Source organism: Elephantulus edwardii, unplaced genomic scaffold (genome assembly GCF_000299155.1).
Source record: "Elephantulus edwardii isolate Elephantulus edwardi_28Jun2011 unplaced genomic scaffold, EleEdw1.0 scaffold00086, whole genome shotgun sequence".
NCBI classification, from domain to species: Eukaryota; Metazoa; Chordata; class Mammalia; order Macroscelidea; family Macroscelididae; genus Elephantulus; species Elephantulus edwardii.
Window position 1 is genome coordinate 1,762,608 of NW_006399836.1, and position 14,293 is coordinate 1,776,900.

Genomic DNA, 14,293 nt, shown 5'->3' on the forward strand with positions numbered 1-14,293 from the left:
ATGTCCTCCAGGGTCACCCATTTTGAATAATATTTCATGAGTTCCTTATCTTTCAATGCAGCGTAGTATTCCATTGTGTAGACTATACCAGAGCTTCTCTATCCCTGTTGTTGATGGGCACTTGGGTTGTTTCCAGCTTTGCTATTATGAACAAAGCCACAATAAACTTATGGTGTCTTTAGGGTAAATTCCCCTTAGTGGGATTGCTGGGTCAAATGGTATTTCTATTTGCAACTTTTTGAGAAGGCACCATACAGCCTTCCATAATGGTTGGACCAGAGCTTTTAAGTTTTGAGCTTTGAGCTCAGCAATGAAGTAACACTGGCCCTGAGCCAGCCGGCTAGCTTCGCAGGGGAGGGGACGGCCAATGCGAAGGCCTTGAGGGGACGAGGGGGAGCTGGGGACGAGAGGAACTGGGGACAAGGAGGACAGGCGGTCCGATGTGGGCCCTGGACCCTGCGGGCCTCGATGGCGCTTGTGAGTTCCACGAGCTCGCTCGCCGGGGCGCCACGTTCCAGGCTGCCCTTGGTCCACGGGAACCTTGGTTCCCGACACGTGGGGGGCTGTCAATGGTAGAGGCGGAAGTGGGTCCCGGATCCCACCTCCTGCCTCCCAGGTCCCGCCCCCGACGCACAGGCCACGCCCCCGACGCAAAGGCCACGCCCACGTTCCGCTGCCCTGGTCACGCCCACGTTCCGCAGCCCGGGGAACAGGCGTGACCACAGGGACCAGTGCAGCGGCGACACAGCGGCACCGGCACCGGAGCAAGGCGGCGGCCACCATGGGGTCACAACTGAGCACGGTACCCGGCGGGGCGGGGTGCACTTCGGGGACCCCAGCAGGGCCTTGCATGACCGGTGGCCCCAGCCTGGGCCTCAGCTCGCGACTGCGACACGGTGTCTGGTCGGGGCCAGGGCCGGGCTGAGAGCAGCTGGGGCTGCGGAACCTTGACCTTTCCCCGGGCCTATAGCCGCACCCCGGTCACTGCCTAGGCCTGGTTACTCCCTGGGCCTGGTCACTCCCCGGGCTGGTCACTGCCGTGGTCCGCGGCACCGGGCAGGCGCGGGGACGCCAGGGGACTGGCCCTTGGGGACAAGGGCGAGGATCGTGGGCGTGTGAGCGTGCAGGGACCGAGGAACAGGGTGCAGGGTGCATGTGGGTGGTGTGAGAGTGAATGGGAGGGCACGAGTGAAAGTGAGTGCGTGTGAGCGTGGGCGTGGACATGTGACAGTGCCCGGGGGCAGAGGGGACCGGCTGTGAGCGTGGATTTATCTGGGGACAGGTGAGGGCACAGTGTGTGGGAGGATGGGAACCTGCCCTTCCACCCCGCAGCCCAACGGGCAGAGTACAGCCCCATGGGGTTTCCCAGAACAAACATGTCCTGGGGAAGATTCAGCCCGGGTGCTCCTTGGTGGCAAAGATGCAAAGCTGTGACTTCCATACTTCAGGCATGTTGCTAGGAGAGGCTGTGCCTTGGAGAGGCGCTTCATGCTGGGATAGGTGGAGGGTCAGGGAAGGAGATTGACGTGAATACAGCAAGGGGCCCGAGTGGGTCAGAGATTGTGAGGATGGCACAGGACAGGACAGGGTTCAGGTCTGTTGTTCATAGGGTCAGCTATGGGTTGTGGTTGATGGAACAGCACTTAACAGCAATCTTTATGGAGTAGAGGCTCCTCAGTGGTGGTGTCCCGAGATGCCTCCACACTCCACGCTGTGTTAGGTTTAGACATCCGGTCAGGAATGGACATCAGCTGGAGCCAGCCTCTCCTCAAGGAACACTAGGCCTCTGTCTTTGGGAGAAAACTTGTCAAGCCTTCTGATGTCCTTGTGTGCAGAGAGAGTTGATTATCCCAACAGGGAAGTGGCTCATTCCCTTGCCCCAAGCTACACAACAGGGAAGTGGCCCATTGTTAAGGGTCTGTACAAACAGTCCTGGGAGTGGCGGGGAGTGATACCTCCTGATGGGTGTTGGGTGACTCAGAAGCCCAGAGACAGCTGCTTGTCAGGAACAGTATGAGGTGAGTCTGCACCGTCTCCTACGGCATCTAATTAGAACTGGCTGCAGGCAGGTTGCCCACTGGAAAGAAGCAGAAACAGAGGAAAACAAAATAGCAAAGGGCCTGCAGTCAAGTGGATGCCGGCTCACAGCAGCCCTGCGGGGCCCAGGAAATTTTTTGCTACCACAGAGCAGGGCTGGTGGGTTTGAACGGCTGACTTTTCAGTTAGCTGAGTGCTTGAGCGCGTTACTAGGGCTCATAAGTAGACACGAGTGTGGACACTAATGTGAGAGCACATGGTGTGGGAGTGTCATTACCTATATGAGTGAGTTTTCTCCGTGTGTGAATGTGCCAGGGATGAGGGTCTATGTGCATAGGTGACTGGAGGGGGAGCCTGTGAATGGGAGAGTGTCTATGTGAGAGTGGGTCTGCGTGTGCGAGTAAATGCACGTTGTCGGAGTGTATGGAGCAGTCAGTGTGAGTGTGAGTGAATTGTGTATCTGTGTGAGTGTAGACGTGAATGAGCATGACTTGAGTATAGAGCCGTGCAGACCGTGGTGCATGTGAGAGAGCGTCTGAACGAGTGACTGCCGGGGGCCCGTGTGGACGTGTGGGTGTGACGCTACGTGAGGACAGGCGTGCGACTGTTGCTGGATCAGGTTTGACGGAGCTTTCGGCAGCATCGTTAACTGCGTGGCCTCAAGCTCGATCCGAGTTATCCTCTGACTGTTCTGTTAACCCAGCGAAGCTGTTCATCTGTCCAGCATGCCAGGCCCTGCCCCTGGCTCCATTTCACTCCTGGAGACATGAGCCTTGACTTGGCCAGAGTCCCAGAGCTCCAGAGTCCACCCTCCCTTCTCAGGCTGTCACTTTGGGCGCTGCCCGGGGCTTCCGGTCCCTCCACTCCCAGGCGGGCCCTCTCTCTCTCTCTCTCTCTCTCTCTGGTTCTTTACAAGCAGCGGTGGGCGGAGACTGTAACTTTGTCAGAGGACAGACTGTGGCTTCCACCCATGGAATGTAGTTCAGGCTCCGAATGCAGACATACCTCAGATATTCCACCATGAAGGGAACATTGCAATAAAGTGAGCCATCTGTCTATTTGGCTTCCCAGTGCATTTAAAAGTTACACTGTCGTCTAGAAAAGGAGTCCTGATGGCTGGTGTGTAATGTATTAGACTCCTAACTGAAAAATCAGCAGTTCAAATCCACCAGCTCCGCCTTAGGAGAAAGACGACTGTTTTCTCCTGGAAAGATTCACAGCCTCAGGGGTCCCTTGGAGCGGTTCTGCCGTGCCTGGAGGTCGCTGAGTCAGAATGGACTCAGCGTGGTGAGTTTGGTTTTGCTTTGCTGGTTTATCAAGTGGGCAGTCGCTTTCTGAAGAGCTTTTAGTGTGAGAATGACCAGGATGTGACTCAGGGACACCAAGTGAGCGTGTACTCTGGGCCAGATGGCTTGGATCCCTGCGCGCAGTGCTGGGTTGTCACAGACCTCTCGCGTGCAGGGAGCACTGTGAACCCGAGGAGGGGAGGAGGGAGGATGAGGTTGGCCTGTGCCTGCAGGGAAATGCAAATTCTTAGGAAGAGGACAGTGGGAGTGGTCCAGGTCAAAACCTAAGCTGACACACACACATACACACACACACGTACCTACACACACATGTACACACACACGTACACACATGCGCCTGGCTCAGAGCCTGACCTGGGACACACACACACACGCACGCACGCACGCACGCTCGCTCACTCGCTCTCGCTCTCGCTCTTTCTTTTTTTTATTTATTTATTTATTTATTTTTATTTTTTTTGCTCTCGCTCTTTCTCTCACTCTCTTGGCTCAGAGCCTGACCTGGGACACCCCCTCCACCCCTCCTGCCTCCCTGGGTGTGGTGGGGCTGGCACCCGTGCTGATTGGGTCCCAGAGCCACCGGCTCCACCAAGTCGCCTGTGACTTGGAGAACTGCCGCCTAGCCACTTGCTCAGGCCAGCATGGTCCGTGTGCTATACCGTGAGGCCCAGCCCAGCACTCGACATTCAGGCCAGGGGTCAGCCTTGCTGCAGGTGACCAGACAGGCAAACATAGCCTCAGAAACTCGCCACAGCCCGCGAGTCCCCGGGGGTCACTTCTCGCACCCTCATTGTTCAAGACCCTCTGGGCTGTGAGGTACACACTGACCCCTGCCTGCTTCCCTGGGTGAGTCTCACCTTCTCTCGGGTGTGACTGGTTGTGCCCCATGCCCAGCACCCAGCAGGCACTCCACGTGACTATTGAAAAGAGAAGCAGCCCCCGTGCCCGCTAGCACTGTTAGAGACTCCTGCCAGTTCCTATCTCGTCTATCCCAGCAATGGGGACAAGCCTACTGCCCCCACCCGGCTCCTTTGGGGTCCCCTGGACCCACAAGGGTCTTCTTTCCTTCTGGAACCCCTGTAGCTGGTCCCTGCCAGGCCTCCTGCCCAGGCCTCTGTGGTGAAGGGGACCAGCTGGTGGGCAGGCGTCTTATCTGCAGCACGCAGGCTGGGAGGGGCCTGCTCCCACACTCTGGGGGCCTCTTGAAGAGGGGTTGGCACTCAAGTCAGCCAGTCACTTGGCAGGGACATTGGGGGCTTTGTTGCCTGTTCTGGAGAGTAGACACTGCCAGGGCACACGAAGCTTTCCCAGGAACAACCCAGCGTTCCTGCCCCAGGGGGCATCTCCAGAGGCTTTCAGGGAGCCCTGGTCCCCAGAGAGCAGGGTCACCATCCCCCAGCCGGTCGGCCAGCCCCTCAGCAGATGAGCTAGGCGGCTGCTGTCCACCTGCTTTTCCTGCGTCCCTTCCCTGTGGCCCTGCGCCAGGAGCCCCACTGCAGAGCTTCCTCCGTCCCCTCCCACTTCCTCCTATTTGCTGAGGAGACCAGAAGGAGCCGGCCACTGGGCCATTAGGTCCTGTGGTGGGACGGCTGGTGGTCTGCAGGCAGGTAAGTCCAAGTTCCAGGGTGGGAGTGGACCCCTGAGGGGGACTGGCCCTGCCAGGTAGGGGGACTGGCAGATCCCTCAGCACACCCGAGACCTGGCCTAGACACCAAGGCACCTGTGGATGATTCCAGGAGGAGAACAGCAGGCTCAGGGACCCCAGAATGGGGAGGTCAGGGCAGCCAGACCCTCAGCTACAGAAGATGAGCTGGGGGTTCCTGGAGTCAGCCTGTACCCCTCCTATGCGGGGAGAGGCAGGTAGATGACAGTTCCCTGACAGGGCAGACAACAGCCTGGAGGTGAGCTTTCAGGGCCTGGGAGCAGGTGGCTGGGGTGAGCCTTGGGAGTGTGGCTGTGTTGTGTGTCTGTGTGTCCCTGAGTCCAACAAGCTGACGGCGTGCAGGGCAGGGCCTTGGCCTCAGTTACAGTGTGGGTCCATGAGTCCAGCCAGCTGATGGGATGCAGGGCAGGGCCTTGGCCTCAGCCATCTGCCTCCTGTTTACTCTGTCCAGTGCTTGCGGGGATGGGAGTGGGGCCACAGACTGAGTCGGGGTGGGGACGAGTCCCTTCCACGCCACGTCAGTGGAAGCAAAGCACATCTAGCCTTGTGATGTTGGTGAGGCCCACAATTTCAGGGACGAAGCCTTTGTTCCCGACCGCTGTGACACCCTCTCCTTGGCTACAGGCCCTTCTCTGTTGGGTGAGCTCCTGAGAAGGGGGCTGTGTCCACCACCTAGGACATGAGCCTGGCATGCGGGTGCCAGCTGAAGTTTGTGGGCTGAGTGGCCAAATACCAGGCTTGGTCTTTGTTCACAGCTGCCCTGAGATGTGTTTCTTACATAGAAAAGCCCACTCCTGCCCTTCAGTGGCCAGAGGCTGTTGTCCCCCGGCTCAGACCGCAGACTGTTAATAGTGTAGTAATAGCACCTGCCTCCGGGGCTGGCACTTAATGAAATAATATGAGCAAAGCCCAGGAGAGGGTGGCAATGAGGACTGGGGCCAGAAGAAAGGCACGCGGCATTTGTCAGCTGTCCCCTGAGTGCCTCCTGAGCACACACCTGGGGGTATGTGTTTCCTCTGGCCGTGCTTAACAAGTGAGGGATGGAGTCTGAGCCCCAGCTCCAAGGCTGGCTCTTCGGAGGGCATTGAACTTGGGCCAGCAGGATGTGCCCGCCCTCACCCGCAGGGGCCTGGCCTTTTGTCCTGGGCCCTGAAACTTCTAGACAAAATAGAGGCAGAGAGAGACAGGGTCATAGGCACCGGGTGTGTTGTCGCTGATTCCTTCTATAAAGACTGACCTCATGTTCTGGGTGTTGGGGACACAGTGACTGAGCGCCTCGTGCACCAAGTGCTTGGAGATACAGGGTGACTGGACAGTCCTAGCTCTCCTGGGCATCCTCTCGGGCCTGTCACCACACGCTGACTGAACCCCCCTGGGGAGCAGGCGCCCTGCCAAGCCCAGGGCTGCTGTCCAGGGTGCAGGAGGCCTGGGGCTGGAAGGAGGCAGGCTCGAGGGCCAAGGCCATCTTTCATCCAGGGACGCAGACCTGTGCAGACATGAATGTCCTTTGCACTCCCAGCCCCCACCCACGAGCTTGCAGTTGGGGGGCTGGGGCAGGGAGAGGAGATGCCAAGTGCCATCTGACTGCTTCCCCTAATGTCACAGGGGAGAAGAATCAGAATCCAAGGCTGATTCCTATGAGGTGGACGCAGACTTCCATCCTCCCACCAACCTTTATACCACATCTGGCACCAGCTGTTCCTCCTCTGACTCTATTCAGCTGGGCCCTAGAATTCGTTCCAGTGGTCACTCAGACTTCATAGACCATACTTCCAGCTATGGGATTTATTAAGGAAGTAACAGGTTACATTTCAGGAACAGAACAACTCAGGATATGGTTCTGTGATAATGACAGCTTCTAGGTCATGTGCACAGACAGATCACTCCTGGCCCTTTGGCTTCGCCTCTGTCCTGCTTGAACAAGTGTGACAAACCTCTTCAGATCTTCCAGTACGTTCCCAGGGCAGCCCAGTGCCACCAGCCAGCCTCGGCCTGAGCCCTCAGCTGTCGCTCCGTGGCCAGCTTGCCCACTGCACTGTCTTTCTGCACCAGCCTCCTGCTTCTGTTGTCAGTGTTACTCTGCCGTTACTTTGCACTGTCATGTACCATTTTCAGTGTTACCATTCTGTCTCCTGGTTCTAGAAGGTTCTCAGGCAGGAATTCCTCCTCTCTCCTCTTGATGGTCATAAAATCCTGTTCCCTCCCTTTCTGCCCCGCCCATTCTGGGATGTCTCATTTTAAGCCTGCTGTGGTAACAAAACAGTTCTGTCCCTTTTTAGGGTTTCAGACAGATTACTTGCATGATGCCTCCCCACCCCACCCCCGCTACGGGTGCCACTCACCTTATTTTGTATCATTAGCAAGCTATCCAATCCCCTGATTGGGCCCTGAGCACCTCTTTTGCATGGCATTACAAGACCAATCACTTGGTGGGTGTTGCAAGACTACAGTAAGAAAGATCACGTGAAAGTGATTCATCCCACCACAGGAGAAATCCAGAGTGCAAATTGGAAACTGAGTCCAGACTCCATCATGGGCCCCCCTGAACCTCAGTTTCCTCCTCTGTCACATAGGAATGGGGGTATTCCTGCCCCCACTGCTGTGGGCAGTCTGCAAACTCAGGACAGATGGTCACTGCCATGGAGTGAGCTACTCAACGAGTGGACTTTCCGAGGGTCATACACTACACTTCAGACATGGACACACAACTCCAGTCAGTGCCCAAAGATTGGCTCTGTGTGTGTGTGTGTGTGTGTGTGTGTGTGTGACTACGTTCATTTCCAGGGCTCCAAACAATGGTCATTTCCTGTAAGTGTAATTCCTGTCAACTTTTCCCTTAAATGATATTCCTCATGGGCTCTACTTGAAGTGGCATGTGGGGCTGGGAACACAGAGCGACCACCTCCAGGGGATTTACAGAGAGGACGCAGGGCCTGTGAAAGTCTAGAGACAGCGTGATCAGTTGAGAGGGAAAGTGTCACACAGCGGGTGAAGGAGCTCTGCTGGTGCAGACGGAACCGCCTTGTGATGCTCACCCCAAGGCCACGCTTCTCCAGAGGTTCTGAGGTCAAAGGATGGGCCGGCTCCTCCCTGTAGGATTCACAGCCTGGGACCCTGATGCAGGATTGCTGCAAGAGCGAGTTAGAGGGTTTGAGTGTTCTGAAGGGAAGAATAGGAGTTTTCTAGTGGGGCCAGAGCACAAGGGTGTTCAGGGTGCAGAATCCAAACCCAACCCAACCAGCGGCCGTTCCAAGTCCTCCTGGCTCTGCCGGGCACGGGACTGTCCCTTCAGGTTGGCAAGGCTGCTGTCCTCTAAAGAGCAGTCTGCCCGTCTTTCTCTCACAGAGCAGCTGGTAGGTTTAAACAGCAGAACATCGTTGGCGTTTGAGAGCCTCGCCGCCGTGTCGCCAGGGAAGAAGGGAGAGCAGTACTGGTGCAAAGACCTAAGGCGGAAAGGACACCTTGAGTGGGCTCTGGGGGGCTGTAGGTGTGTGAGGACTGGGGGGTGCTGGTTTGGGCCTCACAGCACAAGGTGGGGGAGCAGGCTGTATCAGGGATCCAGCCCCGATATGTCCGGAGAATTCCACCAAAAGGAGGCATCAGGTTGAAATGAAGCCGCTGAGACGTTAAATGCTGATGACAAATAGCAAGTTTAATATTCTGACCAGGGTATATATACACCTCTTAGGAACATGCCTGCAGGGGTAATCGCATTATCTCTTATCTGTCATTTGAGATATTGACTGGTAGATCAAACATTCCCAGACATTCACACAAAACAAAGACCTCTTCCAGGATATCTTATATTTTAAAAGACAAAATGGTATCACATTCCTAAAATTCATAAACCTTCGGTCACTCCCTATTCATTAGCATACTGCTTCCTGGAGTTGTTTTCTGCAGAACAGATGGTCAAGCCAAGATAGGTGGTCCTGCTGGGTTTTTTGTTGTTGCTGTTTTTTTAATTTTATTTTATTTTGGTCCTGCTGTTTTTACAAGGCGTTGCTGATTCTGCTTTGCAGGTTAGCCAGCTCCTGACAAGGCTGTGCTGGGGCAGGGGGCCCAGAGCGGGCATTGTCCTGAGTGGTTACACTGCCTGGGAGCGACCCTGACTCCACCCTTGGATACGTTTCCTTCTGCCACTTGGCCTAGAGTTGACGTGAGGTACCCTGTGACTCCCCTGGAGCCAGCTGGTGGGGAGCGAGGCCTGGGTGACAATAGTGTTGCTTCACCCTGGGCGGGACTGGCCTCGTCTCTCTTCCTCTGCATCCCGCCCAGTTCTAGATGGGGCGTCCTTGTGGTGTGCTTGAGGAGAGCAGGGCCCGGAGTTGAAATGCCTCCCCTGACCCCGAGCCAGTTCTCTGACCACGGACGTAGTTCCCGTCTTACACGAGCCCACATGGTGGTGGTTAGATGCTGTCTGGTCAACGCCAGCTCGTAGCACGGCGTTCAGTCTGAGCCGGCGGCATCGTCAGTCTGTGCCGTGCTCAGGACAGCCCATTGTCTCCGTCACTAAGCCCATCTCTTCGTGGTCACCGCTCCTTCCCTGACCCTCCGCCTTTCCAAGCCCTTATCCAAGGCCTGGCCCCTCTTGCTGGCCCGACAGCGGATGTGAGAAGCGGGTCTCACCATCCTTGCTCCTCAGAAGCACAGGGAGTCCACTGCCACATCTCCTCCCGCAGAGCGGCTGGTGGGCTCAAACTGCCGACCTTTTGGTTAACAGCTGAGGACCAGCATGTGCCAGGCGCTGGGCCAGTGGGCTGTGGCAGAGACATGGCTGTGTCGCCCTGGGCTGTGGGAGGCGTCTGGCCAGGCACCCTCAGGCTGTCTCTTTAGACCCATGCCACATAACACCCTGGGCTCTGTGGCGAGGCCTTGGCTGCACCCCGGTAGAGGCCCTTTGTTCATCGGCTTAAAGCAGCCAGGCCGGTTTGGGGTGGGGCTGGGCCATTGCTGAACCGAAGCTGCCCCTGCCCTTTATGGGAACATTCTGTCTCCCAGGCAGGTGGCCATGGCCCTGATGTGACTGGACAGGCTCCTCTCTGTGGAGCCCACCCTTGGTGGGGAACAACCCTCTAACAGGTGCCTGTCTCATCTCGCATGCCATCTCCTAGGGAAGGGAGCGAGCATGGTCCTAGGTTCCTTCTGCACGTGAGACTCTGAGGCCTGCGGACCCCAGGGCTGAGATCAGGCCCCTCCTGCATGGAGTTGCAGGGGGTTTGAGGCATTGCTCAGCTGACTGGTCTCAGGCCTCATGAGAGGTTCTGACCGGAAGAGATGGAACACCTACTCACTGTTAGAGGGGTTCACTTGTTGGGGAAGGTGAAGACACAAGCAGGATGATAAGGTCTCCCCAGAATACCCTGTCCAAGTTGAGAGGTGGGAACCCAGGGGGGCCTCCAGGGTGGGAGCGCTGCAGGCTGGACCACGAGAGGCGGGGGCCATCTCATCCCACCCTGAGCAGAACATGAGCACTTCACTTCAGGTCAACGCTATGCAGAATCCCCTATGGCAGGACGCCCACAAAAGAAGGAACTCAGCTCTGAGCTTCCTGGCTGCCAAAGTGAAAAGGGGAATTTACAAGTTTATGATAGGAGAGCAGACACAAGGTCATTTGTCGAGAGAACCAAACATGGGGAGGGGTGGAGAGGGGGTGAGCCGGGGAGCCAGCTGTCTCTGGACCGGTGGGTACTCGGGGCCAGTACAGTGTGTGAACTTCTGGTGGTGACCTCGCACTCTTGAAACACCAATTTGGCCTTCCCCTGGCAACCTTTTTTATTTTGAAATAATATCAAACATAGAGAAAAGTTTCAAGAATAAATAAAGAACTGCCCTGCACATCCTTTGCTCGGATGCCGTGCTAACACTTTGTCATGTTTGCTTTGTCTTTGTAATGTGTGTGCACATGTATGTGCATGTGTGTTTCTTAGACAATTGAAGATAAATTTCAGACTTGCCCCTCAACACAGGAATACAAGTTCTCTCTCTCTCTCTCTCTTTCTCTTTTTTTACTTTAATGAAAGTTTACAGAGACTTAGGGTTTCCATTCATTCATTCATTCATTGTTGTACTTTTCTCCCTGCCCTTCCCTCCCCCCTCCCCACCCCCTTCACTCTTCTCTTTGAAAAGTAAAAGAAAAATTCTTTCATTGTTATACAGTTCCTCTCTCCAGGTCCACGCCACTATGCAGCCTTTGTTCTGAGATCCTGTCATGACAATAATACCTAATCATATATCCCTTTGAAACAGTTCTCTCCCTCATCTGTTTCAGTGCAGTCTACATTATTTATCCCATCTTTCTCAGTCTCTCCCCAACCCCTATGTCAGTCCTGTTTTACAACAGTGGCATTATGCAATATTTGTCCCTTTGTGACTGAGATATTCCACTCAGCGTAATGTCCTCCAGGGTCACCCGTTTTGAATAATATTTTATGAGTTCTTGTTTGTTAATGCAGCATAGTATTCCATTGTGTGAATATACCACAGCTTCTCTATCCATTTGTTGTTGGGGTTTTTTTGGGGGGGTGGGGTTTTTTGTTGTTGTTTTTTAAAATTTATTATTTCAGTGAAAATTTACAGAGACTTTGGATTTCCATTCATTCATTGTTGCACCTTTTTCCCCCTCCCAACCTTCCTCCCTAGTACACTACCCTCTTGGAAAAGTTAAAGAAAAATTCTTTATTGTTTTACAAACCCTCCCCCAGGTCCACTCCACTATGCAGCCTTTACTCTGAACTCCTGTCATGACAAAAATACCTAATCACATATCCCTTTTAAACAGTTCTCTCCCTCATCTGTTTCACTGCAGTATACATTATTGAACCCATCTTTCTCAGTCTCCCCCCAACCCTGATGTCGGTCCTGTTTTACAACAGTGGCACCATGCAGTATTTGTCCTTTTTTGACCGAGATACTTCACTCAGCATAATGTCCTCCAGAGTCACCCATTTTGAATAATATTGCATGAGTTCCCTGTTTTTCAATGCAGCGTAGTATTCCATTGTGTGAATATACCACAGCTTCTCTATCCATTCGTTTGCTGATGGGTCCATTTGTTTGTTGATGGGCACTTAGGTTGTTTCTAGCTCTTTGAACAAAGCCGCAGTAAACATGAGTGTGCATATATCTGCCTGGGTGACAGTTATGGTCTCTTTAGGGTATATTCCCAGTAGTGGAATTGCTGGGTCAAATGGTATTTCTATTTGCAACTTTTTGAGAAAGTGTCATACATCCTTCCATAGTGCTTGCACTATTTTACACTTCCCCCAACAGTGAATAAGGTTTCCCAGTTTCTCTACAGCCTTGCCAGCATTTGTTGTTTGCTGTTCTGTTAAGTTTTGCTATTCTTCCTGGGGTGAGATGATATCTCAGAGTTGTTTACAAGTTCTCTCTTAAGAACAAGGTATTCTCTGTTGGATCGTTCTCTTTCTGTCATTGTGCCACAGCCAGCTCATAGCTGCCCCTTCGCTGGATTTCCTCAGCTGTCCAGTGCACAGGAGAAAATTGTGTGGCCATTGAGTCGAGAGCACAGCTCCCTCGGACCAGGCCATCGGAGCTCCCTCATGTTACCGCAGAAGTTGTCAAGTCTGGATGTGGACTGGTCCGACACTGTTATCTGATCCATGGACCTCACTTACATGCCATCAGCTCTACATACCTGTCCTGCGCTTCAGAGGTTCTTCCTCCGCCGGGTCTGCCCGGAACTGGGGGGGGGGAGGGGGGAGCATGGCATTCTGTAGTCTTGCGTTACACTGTTTCTTCCGCCTCCTTTATCTCAGGCTTCATTTTTGTGGCACTGACGTTTCAAGGATGGACTGTGTCCTTGGGCATTGTGTTGAGAGGAACAGGAGGGCCACAGGCATCCTCGATGTGTGTCCTTGAGAGCACACGAGGACCACAGAGTGCCCTGTGTTGATGTATAGTGTTGGGAGGACCAGGGGACCGTGGGGTAACCGCTGTCCTAGGTGGATGGCATTCAGGGGGTGGGACCACTGATGGCCTGTGTCCTCCTTGGTCCTGTCACCTGCTGTCCCATCTCTGTGAGGCTCCCTGGTTACAGTGGTGCTGGCCATGCTCTTCTGATGGAATGACCTGAGCAGTCTTGAGCTGCTTGACTTTTCCCTGCATCTCACTCTGTCGATTGGTGAGGCTGCCCAAAGGGGGCATAGCTGTGTGGCAGAAGGATGCCTCATGGGACCATTGAGGAGCCTCTTCAGGCCTGGGAGGGAAGTGGGCCTTTGTCACAGGCCAGCTCAGGGGCTGGGCCTGGCCTGGTACCTGCTGTGGCTTGTTTTTGATTCCCACAACCCCGTGGAGTGTGGACTGTGATCCTCAGGTCTGATGGAGGAGCTGGATTCGGCGGAGCCCGTGGTCTGCCTGGGGAAGGTGGCGTCCGGATCGTGGCTTGGGTCAGCCCTGCCTGTGGTCTTTGTGAGGCTGACTCATGGGGGGGGAAGGAGAAACCTCTCCTGGCATGTCGACTCGTCAGCATGGGGTGATGCCTGAGGGGCCCCCTTAGGGAGACAGGTGGACTCAGGAGTGACCGCAGTGGCAACAGTGCCAGGACCCGCCTGCTGGCATTGTCATGACGCTTCACGCCTGTGTGCTGCTCCACACGGGCCGGGCGTCCAGCAGAGTGCTGGCTTTGATGACCTGTGCCTGGGGAACCTTGTGGGCTGTCTGGTTCAGTCCAGATCAGAGAGGGAAAGGGGCTTGCCCAGGGTCACACAGCAAGGAGCAGTGCTTCCCAAGGCCCAGCTGTATGTCTCAGTTGCCCCTCACTCCTGGAGACCAGGACACCAGGCTCAGGGTTCAAATCCCAGACCATGCATTTGTGGAGAGTGACTTGGTTTACTCCTGTAACACTGACTCATCCCATGGTAATGGGCTCATGGAGGAGAACCCCAAACCCAGCAATTTCAGGGCCCGGGTCCAAAGGCACTATGGAGCCAGTTGGCCAAGGAAGGCCTTATAGGTGGACGCTTGAGTTGTGGTTGATGTTTGTTTTCTGACTACCTAACGTAGCTGGGACTTGGCATCATTTAGCTGGACCAAAGAAACTGATTAAAAGACAGGAAGGTGGGGAGGAGGCACAGACCCACAGTCCTAAGGTTATGTAGCTACTGGTGAGCTTTCCTGTGAGCCTCCCAGCAGCCAGAGCGAAAAGGGATACATGCTCAGTCATGCAGCTTCCTTTCCACCCTTTCCTCAGGAGAATTGGCTCTGAAAGAAGGTTTTCTCATGATGCTTAAGAGAAGTGATACTGTTGGCTGTACCTGAAGACAAC

The 14,293-nt window shown here is 54.7% G+C and overlaps 1 protein-coding gene across 1 annotated transcript in view; it reads left to right on the top strand.

Moving 5' to 3' along the window:
• The first annotated feature begins 768 nt into the window (after window positions 1-768).
• The window catches only part of LOC102852111 (NADH-cytochrome b5 reductase 3-like), a 29,936-nt gene continuing 16,411 nt past the window's right edge, over window positions 769-14,293 (top strand). The window contains exon 1 of the mRNA XM_006890056.1: window positions 769-802. Within this exon, the coding sequence (XP_006890118.1) occupies window positions 782-802 (21 nt within the window). The 5' untranslated portion in view covers window positions 769-781. The remainder of the gene's footprint in view (window positions 803-14,293) is intronic.